The sequence below is a fragment of the Myodes glareolus genome, chromosome 1 (genome assembly GCF_982192425.1).
Source record: "Myodes glareolus chromosome 1, mMyoGla1.1, whole genome shotgun sequence".
NCBI lineage: Eukaryota > Metazoa > Chordata > Mammalia > Rodentia > Cricetidae > Myodes > Myodes glareolus.
In genome coordinates, this window is record NC_142026.1 from 53,953,398 (window position 1) to 53,971,993 (window position 18,596).

At 52.7% G+C, this 18,596-nt stretch overlaps 1 protein-coding gene across 2 annotated transcripts in view; it reads left to right on the forward strand.

Annotated features, from left to right (window-relative positions):
- Positions 1-13,798, forward strand: part of Chst8 (carbohydrate sulfotransferase 8) — a 142,966-nt gene extending 129,168 nt beyond the window's left edge. For both annotated transcript variants that reach the window (XM_048448770.3, XM_085695365.2), the window contains exons 3-4: positions 11,805-11,833; positions 12,339-13,798. In XM_048448770.3, the coding sequence (XP_048304727.1) occupies positions 11,805-11,833; positions 12,339-13,430 (1,121 nt within the window). In that variant the 3' untranslated portion in view covers positions 13,431-13,798. The remainder of the gene's footprint in view (positions 1-11,804; positions 11,834-12,338) is intronic.
- Positions 13,799-18,596: the final 4,798 nt, after the last annotated feature.

Consider the following 18,596-nt stretch of genomic DNA (forward strand, 5'->3'; position numbering starts at 1 on the left):
TGCCCCCTGCTGTGTGGGTTAGAGGCACATGGTGGAGAACAGCACAGCATTCTGATGCTGTGCACAGCAGGCCAGCTGCCTGAGGTGCTGCCAACGCAAGAAGCAGAAATAGGAGCTCCAGGGCCACAGCGTGTCGCCCGTGGGTGTCATGAAGTTTGTTCCTGCTTGCTTTCTACACCGCTCACTCGCTCCTGCCTGTCCTTCCAGGTTTGCATTTAAGAGCCCCTGAAGGAATGGCAAGGCACATCTTTTGCCAAGTCCTGTATGGAATCCCCGAGACTAGCAGGGATGCCAACTCAAGTGCCCCCTACCCTGTGCATGCCCCATCACATGGCAGAAAGCTCACTGGGTGGAGAACATGTGTACGCCGTGACACCTCTCTTTGCCGTGTGTGCTCTATGGGATCATGAGACATGTCAATCAAATCCCATCAGTACACACGCTGACGTACAGTGATCATGTGTGTGACCCCTCCCCTCCCCCAGACACAGTGGGAATCTCCCAGATTATACACAAGGAAGTGCTTCAGCTGGAGTTCATCCTCAGCTCTCTCCCTGTAGATGGGCAGGGCACTGGAGGACTGACATGTTTAGGGCTTCCTTCCCCCACCAAGTGATGGGCAGGTGGCTGGTGGTGGGTCCGGTGGGGCAGCTGCTGGGTTCGCAGGCTAGCCAAGCGGCTGGCTGGTTGACTGACAGACAGCTTTTACAGGCCGGTCTTTGACAGTTTCCAGGGAATTCACAGCCCAGGCTGAGCTGACAGGGAACTACCCAGTTGAATCGAGAATCCTAATCACAGAGGCAGAGAGCGGAATTACTAAACAAAACAAGAAGCAGCCAGACCCACCGGGCCAGTGCTCACCGTTCAGAGATGGGGAGATTCCTACTTCCTTCCTCTCCTGGTCCTTCCAGAGCCCTGCACCGCTGCAGCAGCTGTGCCCGGGAACACAGCTGCTGGGAAGGGGACCAGGACATCCCAGCACCGGGAGCTGGCAGCTCCAAATGTCCCATGCCACCTGCGCCTTTGCGGACTTGCAGGATGGGTGCTTTTAGCTCATTGTATAGATGAGAACACAGAAACCATGCGACTTGAGTTCAAGGTCGCACAGCACTCCTGTCTGTTTCTCTCTCTCCCACCCACCTTATAGTCCCTCGCCCTCGTTCTCCCTTTTTGATATACTGATCCCTCATCAAATGATGTGACTCATACTCAGTGTCCCAGGCCTGATGCCACATGCCTGTTATCCCACCAATCAGGGGACTGAAGCGGGAAGATCGTGAGTTTAGGGCCAGCCTGGGCTACATGGTGAGATCCTGACTCCGATAACTAAGAACAAACTCTCCAGACAACTTTTCTAAGCCATGTCCTGCGATGATTCCAAACTTAGACATCACTGTACCCTCTGCCACAGATTCACGTGTTTCCCCAGATTCATGTGTTTGCCAACTTAATCGACTCAACAGATTCACACGATGATGATACTTGGGAGGGAATTAGAGTTAGGTGAGGTCCCAAGGCTAGCTCCATCCCTAGATAGGATTAGGGCCATAGTGAAAACAGAAGGAATGACTTGGGAGATGGCTCCTGGGTAGAGCACTTGCATGGACTCCACCAGCAAGAGACTGGGGGCGTGGCTCAGTACTTGAGTGCCCGGTGGCGTTGGATGAGCCCCAGGGTTCAGTCCCTAGAACTGCAAAAAGAAGAAGAGGAGGAGTTAAGAAGAGGGAAAAGCAACCTGAGTTTGCAAGCTTGTGCCCACCTGCATGAGCTGCCCTCTGCCATGCTCGGCCCCAGGTGCCGGCCATGCTCTCGGGCTTGCGGCCATTAGGACCGTGAGCCAACTGAACTGTGTTTTCTCTGTTACCAAGTCTTGGGTAATTCAGAAAATGAACAATGGCAAACCCACATCCGACTGACTTCACTTAGAGTCAGGACACCTGGAGGACATCAACCCAGAGAAGCCAAGGCTCCGGGTTGGAGGACAGACGCCGCCGCATAGACGTTGCTGCTGTGCCACCTGGGAATGATGAACTGGTCTGAATCCCACCTCCCACAAAGTGCCTGTGCCAACCACAGAGCCAACTTCAGGGTCCAGAGACAGCTGGCCTCTGTGTCAGGGACAGCTCCACTGGCCAGAACACCCCCACACACCCCCCACACACATACACACCCACTCCCCCCCCTCATACACACACGTCTTGTGCAGCCATGTGGGGATGCCCTGCACCCAGTTCCGGCAATGCCCTGTAATCTAGCAATTTGGTAAATTGAATTTTCCTGTGAACACACGTGAGGATTTAAAGCCTTTTCGTGAGGTTTCTTTCATCCAAATTTGGTGCCTAAAGCCCAGGCTGCTCTCTAATTGCCGAGCACTTGGGTCTTTCATTTTGCATCTAATCTGCATACATTAATGGTCTTCCCATGCAGAGGTCCTTATTCACCGGGAGGCAGTCAGAGGTCCCTGGGAGCAGCTCAACCCTCAGCCCTAGGCCAGCAGAGACCTCAAGGTCGGAGTGACCTGGGCCCTTGGGAAGAGAGCCACAGGAAGGGTGTCCCCAGCCACAGGACCCCAGCCTGGTGTGCCACAGGCAGCTGCAGGATACAGCCGGCCAGGGGTGTCTGTGTCAAGGGGAGGCGGGGCTTCGTAGCCATCCAGCCGTGAGTGGCAGCAGATCCTTCTGCTTGGGCTGCCCCATCCGCCTGACCACCCAACTGGCACCTGCCAGTCTGATGTGCAAGTCCTTCCAGGCCACGGAACTGCACTAGAGAACTACTTGGAAAGAGTTGGTGGCTCTGGCCAGAACCCTGGCCGCCGTCTCTGCAAGGAGAGGCCCAGCTCCTAGCCCACATCTGGTACCAACACAGTCTGTTAGCATCAGCCTTACCACAGGCCTTTATTGAGCCCCTACATATACAAGGCATTGCTCCAGTCTAACAAAGGCAAACAAGACAAGCTCCTCCCTCATGGACATCAAATTCCAGCACAGTCCTTCAAAAACCCAAAGATCCCCACCCCCCACCCCACCCCATCCCACCCCACTCCACCTCTGCTGCCAAGATCTAGTCGGCTCTTGCCCCGCCCTTGGGACATGATACAGACCCATAAAAGCATTTCTCCTGATTCAGATTGAATTGCATACCCTCCCCTGATGCTAACATCTTCACCCCCAGTACCTATAACTGTGACCACACAGGCTTTCTACATACATACCAAGTGAAGGCAATTTGGGGGGGAAGACAGCCATGAAAAGAAAGTAGTCAGAAACTGAATTTACATTGCCCAAAGCCAAGGAACACCCCAGAAGTGTCAGAGGCTGGCAGAGACAGGAAGGCTCCTCTCCACAGGCTTGGTGGGGTGGGGAGGCCCTGGCAACAGCCTTATTTCTTTAATTTATTTTATGGATATTGAATGGTTTGCCTGCGTGTATGTATGTGTACTACATGAGTGCCCAGCGCCCTCAGAGATCAGAGTGAAAGACCTCCGGAGCGGGCAGACTCTCACTGAAGTCTCGGGATAACACGACCCCCCATGAACTCACGAGAGATTGTCCTTGCTACAATCACATGAGATTTATTGACAGGACAGGAACCAATGCACCGGGGCTGAGACTCGTAACCCACGCAGGGGAGGAGTTCGACCTCGAGTAACTGGGAGAAGGGTTTTTTTTAATTATTTATTTATTTATTATATATACAACATTCTGCCTCCGTGTATGCCCACATACCAGAAGAGGGCTCATTACAGATGGTTGTGAGCCACCATGTGGTTGCTGGGATTTGAACTCAGGACCTCTGGAAGAGCAGCCAGTGCTCTTAACCTCTGAGCCATCTCTCCAGCCCCCGAGAAGGGGTTTTTAAGGGAAGAAATCACAACCCAGTAATCCAAAGCGGGTAGGGAGGGCGTCATTGAAAATTCCGAAAATACCAGTGATAATCACAAGGGGGTAACTCCCTGTTACTCAAGATTATTCTTAAGATTATAATCTAACTTTATCTTTAGCTAGTTCCTGAAACAGAGTCACTGAACCTAGATTTTTGGCTCTATTTTTCCTGCTAGCGGGGTCTGGATTTATCCAGGTCTTTCAAGAGGAGGGCATCAGATGCCGTAGAGCTGAAGTCACAGAACTGCCGTGTGTATGCTGGGCCCCAAACCTGAGACCTCTGCAAGAGCAGCAAGTGCTCCTCACCACTGAGCCAGCTCTCCAGCCCCAACCCCTTCTTTCCCCGCCTTTCATCCTTCCAAAGGGGTGGACAGAATCGCTTTGGTTATTCTTCTCAGCCCAGTGTGTAGATACTTAGCGGCAGCGGCCACAGAGGAAAGGAAGCCGGCCAATCCAGCTCAAGGGACAGCAGCCAGGGACAGCAGCCTGCATCTTCACGTTGCTGTGAATACACACACTAGGTGCGGTTAGCATTTAGAACGTTAGGTGATAAGAATACCAAGGACCTGCCTAGTAGTGTGGGCGGGCTTTACCCAGTCAGTTGAAGGCTTTGAAAAGAAAGATTCGTGTTCTCAAAGAAGGAATTTTGCCTTCAAATAGCCTTTTTGACTTGACCTTCTTCTCTGCCTGTCAGATTGCCTGTGTAAGCTGTCATTCCATGACGAACTCCTTAAAACCGCTCTCTCCTTTCCTCACCTGTTTCTCTTCTTCTCCCCATCCTCTCTCTCGCTCTCTCTGCCCGCTCTTTCCTCCCTCCTTCCCTTTCCCTGTTCCCTCTTTTCCATGTATGTACATCCTGTTGGGTGTGTTTTTTCCTCAGACTCCTAGAGAGCAACTCCTCACTCAGGAACCAGCCATGTTTCCTGTGATACGGGGTCTGGTTGCTCGCTCAGCACTGGCCCCATACAGGGCTGCCCTGTGGCGCTGGGTCCTGTCCAGAGCATGTGTCGGGTGTGGCCTTCTCATCAAGAAGTGGAAGCCGTGGTGCAGACACTGAAACCTGAGTTGCCCAGGACACGGGTGGCTCTGCTCGTCCTGGGGGATGTGAGGGGTGGTGAGTGTGGGCTCAGTGTGCGTAGTGAGGCTCCCAGGACCCAGACGGAACCAAGAGGAATCGCCTGGGAAGCCCCAGGACAGCTATGAGGCATCTTCAGCCAGAGGTTCCAGGAGGTGGAAAAGGGAATTCCAGAAGATCAAAGAATCAGTGGTGGACTTGAATGTGGAACCCACCCTCTGCCTCTCCTGGCCCTAGACTTCTCCCGCCCTCACCCTTCTGTTTCTGACTCCTTCACAGTGGCTCTCCCTCTGTGGACCCCAGAGTCCAGAGTGACGGGACTCTCTCGACACTGCCCACCAGGACTGTGGCCTGGGTAGCCCACACGGCTGTCAACCTCAAGTGTTGACATCCCTGGAAACATGAGGCATTGTTAGCTCTTTCTAGGTTCTCTGTTCCCTTCCCACCCTGTTAGTGGCAGTGCCTACACAGTCTAACCACAGGGCTAGGCCCAGTTGCCTCCCCCAGTTTCTGCTGACCATTAGGGATTGGGGATTTGGTATGGACCCCAGTCGACCTCCTTATGTCTCTGCAGAGGGGTACACATAAGATCCTTTCACCCAGAAACCCCACGTGCTAGTGAAGCCACTTTCCGACCTGGTCACTGACTCAGACTGTCCCTCCTGATTGTTAAGCTGTGCGTGCCAAACATGCTGGCACACGCCTTTAATCCCAGAACTTGGGAGGCCAAGACAGGAAGACTGCAGGTGTGAGGTCAGCCTGGGTTGTTGAGTGAGACTGTCTTAAAAAATAAAATAGAGGATGGAAAAGAGGAAAAGGTGGAGGAAAGAAGAGGAAAGAAACCTGACTTTGTGGGGCTGGGGTGTGGCTCAGTGGTAGAGCCCCTGCCTAGAATCCCCCAGGGAGAGGCTGGGGGTGTGGCTCAGTGGTAGAGCCCCTGCCTAGAATCCCCCAGTGAGGGGTTCATCAGTAGAACACTTATGCATGAAATCCTGAGCTCCATCCTCAGAGAGAGAGAGAGAGAGAGAGAGAGAGAGAACGGAAGAAAAGAAAATAAAGGGATGAATGAGCCTTACCTATCATCATTGGCCTTTGCTTCCCCCTAGCAAGTAACCAGAAAGATTTTCAGCCAAAATACTGAGAAGAAAAAATTCAGGCAATGAAGAGTTCGGAGCACGGAGCACATTTGGCAGTCCCCATAACTCACGCTTTGTTTTTTCTCACTGATGCTCACTCTTCTCACGTTGTGTGTGTTTCTTTGAATGTCATCTGTCCAGAAGGAGGAAGGAACAGTTTATTTCCTGCTGTGCAGAGGGTTGTAGTGCCCTTGCAGATCTTAACATTGTGCTGAGAGTAGCAAGCAGGCAACCCCCACTCAAGAACAGAGAGAGGGTGTGGCTGACCTTGAGGGAAGGTCCCCTGGGTGAGGGTGGGAGACATCCCTGTCATTGGAAGGAAGGGGGTGCTGGGGATCACAGCTTATGCTGCCCAGCAGGCTCACTTTACTGTTTTTCTGGGAGTGAAATCTAGGACAAGCACCCTACTACTGAGCCATGTGCCCAGCCCCTCACTGAACCACACCCTCAGACCCTCACTAGGGGATTTTAGGCAGGGGCTCTACCATTGAGCCACACCTCAGCCCCTCACTGGGGGATTCTAGGCAGGGGCTCTACCACTGATCCACACCCCAACCCCTCACTGGGGGATTCTAGGCAGGGGCTCTACCACTGAACCACACCCTCAGACCCTCACTAGAGGATTCTAGGCAGGGGCTCTACCATTGAGCCACACCTCAGCCCCTCACTGGGGGATTCTAGGCAGGGGCTCTACCACTAAGCCACACCCCAGCCCCTCACTGGGGGATTCTAGGCAGGGGCTCTACCACTAAGCCACACCCCAGCCCCTCATTGGGGGATTCTAGGCAGGGGCTCCACCACTGATCCACACCCCAACCCCTCACTGGGGGATTCTAGGCAGGGGCTCTACCACTGAACCACACCCTCAGACCCTCACTAGGGGATTCTAGGCAGGGGCTCTACCATTGAGCCACACCCCAGCCCCTCACTGGGGGATTCTAGGCAGGGGCTCTACCACTAAGCCACACCCCAACCCCTCACTGGGGGATTCTAGGCAGGGGCTCTACCACTGAACCATACCCTCAGACCCTCACTAGGGGATTCTAGGCAGGGGCTCTACCATTGAGCCACACCTCAGCCCCTCACTGGGGGATTCTAGGCAGGGGCTCTACCACTGATCCACACCCCAGCCCCTCACTGGTTGATTAGTTGGAAGCCAGCACTCTACCCATTGAGCCACATCCCCAGCCACTGTTTTTTTCTAAGCTGATTCAAGCCAAGCTTGGGCTCATTTATTGCTCAGGCCAACCTTGGACTAGCGCTCCTACTGCCTCAGCCTCTTGGGGGCTAGGATTACCATGTCTCACTGTGCTCTGCTAAGTTTCGTTTTTGTGTAGATGCTGTTTATTTAGAGCCTAGGAGGCGGGGACTGGAGGTGGCTACATTGAAACCACAGCCTCCCTCTTCTTCAGAGTCCCGTGCTACTGATACCAGTCCTGGACAATCAGAAGTGGTGGTGAGCTGACCTTCCTTGGGCGCTTCGTAGAGTTGTCAATGGTTCTGAAGTACAGTGCTTGGGGCATGTACTTCATGCTTTAAGATACTCTAGTTTCTGGCTTTGGCTTGCCCACGTGAGAGCTGGACTGCTGGCATTGGGGAGGGTCCCTTCATTACAGTTCTGCTTATTCAGAGGTAGTTGTGTGGGAATCAAATCAGTCACCTAACGAGCTGCCATGAGTTTCAGGGTTGGGATTGGGTAGCTTCAGGCCCACTCACCGCTCCACGTGAGCTTGGGCCTTTTATCTGTTATTAACCCCAAGGGGGCTGTTGCAGCCAACTTGACTTGTTGGGCAAATGTGCTTGGGGTTGTGTCCTGGTGATTGGGAGGCAGCATGCATAAGACAGAGTCCTCCTGTCCCCTCTGCACGGGTGAAAAGAGACAGGGCCCGCAGCCCTAGCGGCCACAGCCTGGCTTTGCTGAGTAATGGGAAGGCCTCGGCAAGCGGCTCGTCAGCCCCACTCCTGGCCAGATTCAGCATGACTCATTGGCTCCAGAAAAGGAATATAAATAAGCACCGTCACACCTTGACAGGTTGACAGGAGTGACAACCAGAGTAAATCCCCGTATCCGAGACTCTGAGGGGGAAGAGGTGATTTAGCAGAACCCGCTGCCGTCACCAGAAGAAAATAATTAAGGAACGCCGTGGTGGAGAGGGAAACGGAGCGACTGCAGCGGGTCCCTTCTGGTGAAGGGATCTGTCATTGTTGGCAGCAGGAGAGGACCCCGCACGCCAAGGAGAAATGAGCTCTGGAAGCTTGTGCTGAAGGCAGAGGGGATGGGATGAGGGGGCAGGCCCGTGAAGATGGAAAAGACTCATCTATTGTGAAGGGACACTGGGCGAGGGCTTCACCTCTAAGCCGGCACCCACTGCTCACCCCACTTCTGCACAGAGCTCTCCCCACCAGGGAGGATTGTTCAGAAGTTTTCCCCATGTGTTTATATGTTCTCTCTCTCTCTCTCTCTCTCTCTCTCTCTCTCTCTCTCTCTCTCTGTGTGTGTGTGTTTGTGTGTGTGCACACACACACACAAACACACACACAGAGAGAGAGAGAGATTTGGAAATACCCAGAAAAGTGGGCATGCCGTCCTTTGTCCCAAAAGGGTATCACTTGTACCCAATCCAGCAGAAGAGAGAGTGTGTCCAAGGTCTGCCTCTGCTTCCCTCAGTTAAGGTTTGGGTATGAAACAGCCCCCCACGGGCTTGTGTGTGTGTTTTTTTAACTGTTTTTTTTTTTAAGATTTATTTATTTATTATATACACAGTGTTCAGCCTCCATGTATGTTTGCAGGACAGAAGAGGGCACCAGATCTCATTACAGATGGTTGTGAGCCACCATGTGGTTGCTGGGATTTGAACTCAGGACCTCTGGAAAGAGTAGTCAGTGCTTTTAACCTCTGAGCCATCTCTCCAGCCCCTGGGCTTGTGTTTTGAACACTTGGTTACTTGCTTGTAGTACGGCTTTGAAGGCCATAGTGCTTTAGGGAGTGGGGTCCAGCAGGGAGAAGTGGGTCACTAGAGGTAGAACTTGGAGTTTATACCCATGTCTGGTTCTGCTCAGTCCACCACTATGGGAGGAGTCTGCCGGATGCTGCTATTACCATGACTACCACATTGCCTCCACTGCCATGGTGGGCTGAAATCCCTGAGGCCTTCCTCTCACTTCTGTCAAGTGTCCAGTCACAGCAGCGAGAAGGTTCCCAACGCCTTACCTCACTTGGGAGCTGAAGAAGGTTCTAGAAGATATGTATGGTAGCCCACACCTATGGGCCTAGCAAGGAGATAGGAGCAGGAGGATTGTCAGGAGCAGGAGGATTGTCAGTGTGAGGCCAACTTGGTGTAAAAGTGAGACCCTGTCTTGGAAAAGAAGGTTCTGGCGTCTGGGGAACTGGCTTAGTTAGCTCAATGTTTGTCGTGTGAGCATCAGAACTGGAGTTTGGCTCACAGGCATCGAAGTGAGAAAGGCAGGCCTGGCGGTGCTGGGATGTAGGATCCCAAGGGCCCAGTGGCCAGTAAATCTAGCTGAAGTAATGAGCACCAGGGTCAGTGAGAGATGCCATGAGTAAGGTGGTCAGTGATGAAGACTGTACCCTCACATGCACGCATGCACACACACACACACACACACACACACACACACACACACACAGATACACATGAGTGCACTCACATACACATGACAAAGTAAGTTAGAGAACAGTTGAGGAAAACACCAAATGTGTTGACTATGCATACGTGGCCACACACAGTGATGGATCCAAAACTTCAGGGCATTTAGGCTTTCCACCCCAGAAGGAGCCTTGGTTGGCCTCCTTGCTTGCTAGTGAATGAAGGAGATGTGGGGCGTAGCCTCAGACTGGACACCACACGATCAAGGCCACAACTCTGAAGCCAGAAACTGGATCCCACAGAGAAATTCAGAGTCGGGGTTAGTGACCACTTGGATGTCCCCCTGTCTGTTTCCTATAGCCACTGTCCTCTGCCCAGTACACAGAGACCTCAGGGAGAGTGCTGGCCCCTCAGACCCACTCCTTCCCTGCCAGGAACCAGTCAGGTATGGCTGAGCACAGTCCTCCAGAATGCCAGCCCTCGCTCCGGCTCTTTTCTTGTGTGAGAGGCAGCTGTTTCTCTGGTTGTGACCAGATTGCAGCAAAGTTTCAAGGCACAAATGTCCACTTCCGGACCCAGGACCAGAGTCCCTGACATCTCAGTGGACGGCTAAGATCTGAAGTAGGAGATCCCTCACCAGAAAAGCTGTCTTCTCAGCCGCCAATTGCCCCTCGGCACACCGAACGATTAGAAGCAGAATTCCCCGTCCTGGCCAAAGGTTCACCTTCCTAGAACACATTGCCCCGAGCGACCCCTGCCCAACCCAGTGTGACCTCTCTGGTGGGCAGAGGGAGCATTCCAGAGCTTGACCAATGTCATGGTTTGGATATGAAGTGTCCTCCAAAAGGCTTGATATGGTTTGAGTGTGAAAGGTCCTTCACAGGCTTGGGTTGTTGAACACTTGGCCACCTGGTGGCGCTGTTTGAGGCTGTGAAACTTTCAGGACACATGACCTAGATAGCAGATATAGGACTATAGGGGCTGGCTAGAGGGCTATACCCAGCCTCAGTTTGGCTGGTATCTCTGGTTTCCGGTCAGCTAAGAAAGAACAGATTACTTCTCAAGCACACAGAGGAGACAGGTAGCAGTGCCTCACCCACCATGCATTTGTGAGTCAAAACTAAATCCTCCTATGGTTTGTCTCAGTAACAACAAAAGTATTAGTACAAGGTTCGTGTGTTAGAGGCTTGGCCCTCGGCTCTTGTTCCTATTTACGAAGTTCTGAGAACTATGGATGGTGAGGCCTAGCTTGACAGAGTGGGTCGCTGGAAGTAGGCCTTTGAAGGGATCTTTTCTGTGTTGTGCTCTCTCTATTTCATGGTCAGCTGTGAGTTGACCAACTCTCCTCTACCCCCATGATACTCTGTCCAAGCCCATGAAGCCAAGCAGCCATGGACTGGTCCCTCTAAAACAGTGTTTGTGATTAAATCTTACCTATTTTTTTTAAAAAAGTATTTATTTATTTATTTTAATTTTCTGTGTATGGGTATATGCTGTATGTATAAGTACTACATATGTGTAGTACCCACAGAGGCTATAAGAGGGCGTTAGAGTCTCTGGAGCTGTAGTTCTGGGAATCGAACCCAGGTCCTTTGGGAGAGCATATTTCCTCTTTTAATTGGTGTATACTAGGCATTTTGCTATAGCAATCAGAAAAGTAACCGACACAGCAACATGCAGATCTCTGTCCATCTTCCCCACATCACCAGTCAGCACTTGTCCATGCCTCGGCTCTGCTCACACCTTTAGGGGACACCAGGATGAGCCAGACATGGACATCATACCCCTGAGTGTACCAGTGTGCCGAGAAGGCCAGAGCTATGATGGGAATGTCAAGGCAAGGGAACCTCCTAGGGATTATGGAGTGCCTTTCTTCCACGGGCTTGGTGTGTACAAGCATCATCATCTTCAAGTATGGAGTAGGCTGTGGTGACAGACATGGAGAGAGACCCGACGGAGCTTTGTATTAAGCACTCTGAGACTTGATGACAGGGTGGGCTGGAGGGTGGCTTTAAGGGGTCCTGCATGTTGGGCTGCACAGATGTGTGGTACTTCCACACTTAACTTCCATGGCTTAACACGTCTCTCCTCTGTTGCTTTCCAGGCATGAAGTTCAGCATCAGGCCCCAGCATGTAAGTTCCGAGAACCCCATAAATCGCAGGTGCCTGGGGAGAAGCTGGGAAAGACAGTTCAGAGCTTACAGCAAATCCATTCATAGGAAGAAAAATGTGCCGGGTCCTTTCCAGGAGCCTCGGTAACAAAACCCAGGGCTTTGGATCCATGAATTTCCCTTCTCTGTTAGATGGCTCCTTTGGACTGAGCTAACAGACATGGTAAATCCCAGCAAGACTCCTGCAGGCCACCATCTCCCTCCGCCCACCCTAGCCAAGCCGAGGTTCCTGGAGGGACTGCGCCACCTTGTGGTAGAAATTATATTTGCCGTTCAGGTACCACATTTTCACATATTGTGTGGCCAACAGGTCTTAGACCAGAGAGGCTCACACCAGCAACACCAGCCTGTCCTCGCTTCCCTTTCCTGGAGAGAAATTTAAGCCAGAGTGGTTAGAGGCCAGGGTCATGTGACCCTCCATGCCCAGGTGCCCTAAACATCCCTAACCACTTCTCTCCTTGTCCCAGGATGGCCACTTGAGGATACCCACAGAAAGGGTCACACGCAATTTACCTAGCGGATCCCCACGAGGCCTCCAACTGCAGGTGCCTGATCAGCCTCGACCTCACCGGAAGGCGAAGGCGGCGGGGTCTCCTTCGCGACTCCGGCAACGCAGGCGGAGACTGCTCATCAAAAAGATGCCAGTTGCAGGGACCATCCGAGGCAACAACTCGTCTGAGAGCTTTGTCCAGCCGAGACCCCACACCATGGACAGTCGCTGGATCAGCCTGCACCAGAGCCAGCAGGAGCGCAAACGTGTAATGCGAGAAGCCTGTGCCAAGTACAGGGCCAGCAGCAGCCGCAGAGCGGTCACTCCGCGCCACGTGTCCCGTATCTTCGTGGAGGACCGCCACCGCGTCCTGTACTGTGAGGTGCCCAAGGCGGGATGCTCCAACTGGAAGCGAGTGCTTATGGTGCTTGCGGGGTTGGCCTCATCCACTGCTGATATACAACACAATACTGTTCATTACGGCAGCGCCCTCAAGCGCCTGGATACTTTCGACCGTCAGGGCATCGTCCACCGCCTCAGCACCTACACCAAGATGCTCTTTGTCCGGGAACCCTTTGAGAGGCTGGTCTCTGCCTTTCGAGACAAGTTTGAGCATCCCAACAGCTACTATCACCCTGTCTTTGGCAAGGCTATCCTGGCCCGATATCGGGCCAACGCCTCGCGAGAGGCACTGCGGACTGGCTCCGGTGTGCAGTTTCCGGAGTTCATCCAGTACCTGCTGGATGTCCACCGGCCTGTGGGCATGGACATCCACTGGGACCACGTTAGCCGGCTGTGCAGCCCCTGCCTCATCGACTATGACTTCGTGGGCAAGTTCGAGAGCATGGAGGACGATGCCAACTTCTTCCTACATCTCATCCAGGCGCCTGGGAACCTGACCTTCCCGAGGTTCAAGGACAGGCACTCTCAGGAGGCTCGGACCACGTCGAGAATCACCCATCAGTACTTTGCTCAGCTCTCCTCCCTGCAGCGACAGCGCACCTACGACTTCTACTATATGGATTACCTGATGTTCAACTACTCCAAGCCTTTCTCGGACCTGTACTGAGGGGTGAGGCCTGCTGGTCAGGGGAGGGCTTTGCTTGCCCACTCACCTGTGCGTAGGCACGTCCTAGTCTCTAGGAGCTGAGCTAGACCGTGGGTCTCAGAGGATGTGAGGGAGGGGGACAGAGGCCCAGACATTGGACCTTGACTCTTGTCCCACACTCATTTCCTCATTGTGCTGACTGAACTTGATACTGAGTGCTAACATGGATGCTCCAAGAGCTCAGCCAAGATGCTGACCAGGGAAGCCTGAGGGCCCCAGCGGTAAGGGATGTCTTGCCTTCCCTTAGCCTTTGCCTTGTACCAAACCACGTGGTTTGCTGCTTTTCTATGACCCAGGGGGAGGCCGGAATAAAGCACATGGTTTTCAGAGCAGTGGTGTCTACTCCATGTCACGCTGTGAGGTCACAGGGACCTTGCCCTCCCGCTCTGGGGAGTTTTAGAATTTTATTTGACTTTTGAGCCTATGCGAATATGTTCTCGTGAGTGCCGGTGTCTGTGGAGGTCGGAGGCATCCGATTTCCCGAAAGCTGGAGTTACAGGCAGTTGGGAGCCCCTGGGGGTGCAGGCAACCACACTCTAGTCTGAACTACAAGAGTGGCTGAGCTCTCGGCCTCTGAGCCACGTCTCCACCGCCTGCTTTTGTTCGGTGAAAACAGGATCTTTCTGTGTAGCTCTGGTTTGCCGGCTGGGGGTTCATTCCTTTCTCCCAATCAGCCAAACCGCCTGCGGGCCCTCCTAGAGGGAACTCCCTGAGGAAGAGACAGATCTGTTCCACTGAGGGAGGTGTGTCACACCTTCCAGGAGGCCCTCTGAGGACTGCAGGACGGGGCACACTCTCTGCCAGCTGCCCACAGTGGTCAGTTCCTGTGATTTTTCTCAATAGGGAGTGATGTTGTCCTCCGCTCCCTGGACATCTGACCTAAGCTGACTAACACTGTAATCAGCACAGCCGTGACCCTGACCATAACCCCAGCCCTATCTATTCACCTGACCGAACACTTCAAAGCTGGTGGTTACCTATCCTTGAGGAACCACCGTTGGGGGAGGGGAAGGCAAAGCTGCAGGTCAAACCACCCCTAAAGCATACAGTTCTATGCCAGAACCAATTGTAAAATTGTCACCAGTCAGAGTGACACCAGAAAGGTCCCAGTGTGGGCAATGTTGGTGCTTAGCGTGTGGGCGTGACTGGGGCTGTGTGGACCATCTGTAGGGAGAGGGACACACTTTGTATTGGGGGCAGATGTTTTTGCCTGTCTCCCCAGGACTGCTGGGAACCTCAGCCTTCCTTTCTGGATTCACTGGTCCTCCTGGGAGACCACTCCCAAAGTTGTTCCCACTAATGAGGGAGCTGCTGTTGAATCCCTAAGAAGAGACAACTCTGAGTCCCCGGGGCAGTAGATGCTGTCGGAATCAAGTTGGCCTTCCACATTGACTGGAGCTAGACCATCTCCATTTTGCCTCCACTGTGGACTCTGGAATCTTCCATTGATTGGAACAAGTAGCTGAGGCCACATTCTATCCAGGAGCCCTGAGCAAGGGTGAGGCTGCCCTCTGGTTCCAGCTGTAGGTGACCATCTGATGGCAAGGGACCCAGAGGGACTTGAGATTCATTTAAGGCAGATGTCCAAAGGCCCAGAAAGCTGAGAAGGCTGTTCCTCTCCCTGAGCCAGGACTGGCTCCAGACCCAAGTAAGAGATGGCAAGAGGGGCCTGGCTCACTGTGCCCAGAGACAGCAGGCCCTGGGCTCCAGCACTCACAGAGAGGAACTGAATTCATAGTGCAGATAGTGTCCCTGGTCATGGGAGCATTTAGCAGAGCCTGGGGCGGGGCGTCAAGTATCTACTACTCAGCAAAAGGACACCTGAAGGCCCAGCTGAGCAGCCTGCACTGTGACTTAGTCTACTGCTGCTCAGGAGTAGGAGAGAGAGAGAGAGAGAGAGAGAGAGAGAGAGACTAAAGATAAGACACGTCACATTTTTCAGAGGCACCCAGGCTTGAGCTGGGCAGGCCTACATGCAATGTATCCATTACCAGTTATATTATAAGGGAGGGGGAGCAGGACACAGGTCTCCGATAATCATAATCATCACCTTGATGGCCCCCAGCATGGCCACCAGCAGAAGGTCACAGGTCCAGGCCTGAGGTCCTACCCAGTATTCACTGTGGTATCTCCAGCCTCTAGCCTGCTTGGGGCAGACTGTGTAACATAGGAAAGAATGTGTGTACATGCATGCGTGTTGTCTGTTTGTCTATATGTCCTTCTGTATGGCTCCCTATGCTTGGGTGCCTGTGTGGCTGGGATCATGGACAATCCTGTCCCCCGCACCCTCTGGCAGCATCTTGTGTTCACTACCCAGTCCTGTCCCGTGCCCACCATGCTCCCTGAAAGGGGACCACATGATCAGAGACTAGGAAGGGTCATGGGTGTCAAGAAAGCTCATCAAGTTTGGAGACTAACTGCCCAGGCTCAGGTGTCCTCCTCTAGTGTGGTCTATCACACAGGGCCTCACTAGGAACACACACATGTACAAGTGCATGCACGTGCATACACATGATTCCCATCAGGTCTTTGAGTGGCTGAACTTCCCTGTATATAGAAGTCATTGTCTGGATAGACACAGCAACATCATTAGGAAACACGCGCGCACACAATCTATCATTGTCTGGATAGAATCAACAACCAGCATTGCAGAGCCCAGTGTTGCTCCTAAATTCTAAAAGTAGAATCCATCTAAGGCCTTCAAATCCCCTGGGGACACGACATTTAAAATCCAGACAGGTAGACCCGGTGAGCCAAGCAGGTAGGACAAGCCACTTGTCTCTCCTCTTCCAAGTGGCTTGACTGGGGCCAACACAGGGACTTCATAGGTGCAGAACCATTCTTGACCAGCAGGAGGGGCTAAGTCTTTACTCCTAAACAGACGCCTGTGCATCCCAAGCTAGGCCACCAGATGGCAGCAACATTCCAGAGTTAAGTGGGGCCCAGCCGGAAAGAATTGCAACCCCAACCTCTCTACAGTGAAATTTCACAGAGCCCCTGGAAAGATCCCAGAGGCAACTTTCAAACCCACCAGTTCCAAAAGACTCTATCTCTCCCAATACCACGACTTCTCTCACCCCTCATACTGGCCCAAGATCAGGGTCACCAACACCAGGCAGGCGATCGTTTCCATCCGTCCAGGAGGTACGAGGTATCCTTGGACCTCACTGGCAACATGTATAAATCACACACACACACACACACACACACACACACACGCACGCACGCACGCACGCACGCGTTCAGACACTCAAGTGCTACTTCCTCTCACATTGACACCCACCTGTCCTCTCAAACACAACCAGATCAGATACACGGACACACGCACACACAAGCTCATGAGCTTCACCTCTCCCCATATTTAAATAAATGGGAAAACCCGGATAGCCCCTCCATCTCGCCAAGCATAGGCGCCCTTTCTGCTGGGTCCTGTTTTCCTCCCAGGTCCCAGTGTTCTCTCCCATTCGCCCCATCTCTCTGCCTACTCCTCCTCCAAGATGTAAGGACCCAAGCACAGTCCTTATGCTTCCCAACAACAGAGCACAAAATCAGTCACTCCATCAAGAAAAGAAAACTCAAGGCATGGTGATGCACACCAGGTAATCCCAGTGCCCAAGAGGCCGAGGTTGGGACGAGCTTGGTCATGTGAGACCAGCCAGGGGTGCACAGCGCGACCTCATCTCAAAAATAAATAAATAAGCCATGCAGTGGTGGCACATGCCTTTAATCCCCAGGAGTCAAAAGCAGGAGGATCTCTATGAATTCAAGGCCAGCCTGGTCTACAGAGTGAGTTCCAGGACACTCAGGGCTGCACAGAGAAACCTTGTCTCAAAAAATCAAAATAAATTAAAAAAAATAAATCTTCCTAGGGGGCTTGTCTCAACCCTGCTCTATCTTCCCAACAAAACTCTGACTCCCCTCCTCTACCTCTTCTTTCTCCGGAAACACCCTCCCACCTCCACCCCCCCATCACCCCACTCCCACCTCCTTCTCGATGGCTGATTCCGTTTCTTCAACTGCCTCCAGTATTCCGAGTCCAGCAGCCACTCACCTGCCTGCATGCCCCGGCCCCCCACCAGAAGAGAGCTCCACACTGCCCCTGTACTGTATTCCCGGTTATATCACCCCTGCCCTCCAGCGGCTCCCACCCCCCCACCCCCCTTGGCTAACTGCCTACCCCACGTCTGCAGCAGCACATAGAGAGGCTGACTCAGATCTTGCGCCCCACCCAAGCCTCATCTCCTCCATCCCAGTGCCTCCACTCTCAGGTCCCTGCCTCCTAAGAGAATCTGGACTGCATTCCTCTTCTCCCTTCTGTCTTTTTTCTTTGCTTTCTTCTTTCTGTTACGGTAGCGCCTTGCTATCATAGGCTAGACTGGCTCTGGATGCACTTAGTAGCCCAGGCTGGCCAGGCTCACCACCCCCCTGCCTCCACCTCTGCAGTGCTGGAATCAAACTCATGGGCTAACCAAGTTCTTTTCCCTGTTTGGAGGTGTAATCTACACCATGCCATTGTCCTCTTTGGCCTAGGCTCTTGAAGTAATAAAAAGTAAGGATGGCCAGGTGTACTGGTTCACACGTGAGACTGAGGCAAGAGAAACACTTTGGGTTCAAGGCCAACCTATGTAGTAAGTTAAAGACCAACCAGGGCAACAGAGTGAGGCACTGTCTCAGAAAATAGCAATGCGGCTGGCAACATGGCTCAAGAGGTAGAGGCACTTGCCGCTAAGTCTGATGACCTAAGTTCAATACCCAGGACCCACACGGTGGAAGGAGAGAGCTGACTCTTAGAAGTTGTCTTCTGATCTCCACACGCACGTAAAACAAACAAATAAATGTAATAGATTAAAAAGGAAAGAACTAGGATATTGGTCGTGCTTTGGTCTATTGCCTTCTTAGACTCCCCAGAGAGAGGCTGGGGATGCGGGTGCCTGTTAAGGCGTTTGTCAACATGCTGAGGCCGTCGGTTCAAGCCACAGAAGACACACAAAATCATGGTACTTACAGGCTTGCCCCATACTGCTCTGCATATTTCATGAATATATTATCTTATTTACTTGCCATTACCACCCTGTAAGATAGATACAGTGCAATTACATCCTCCCCAGATTTTTAGAGATAAGGACC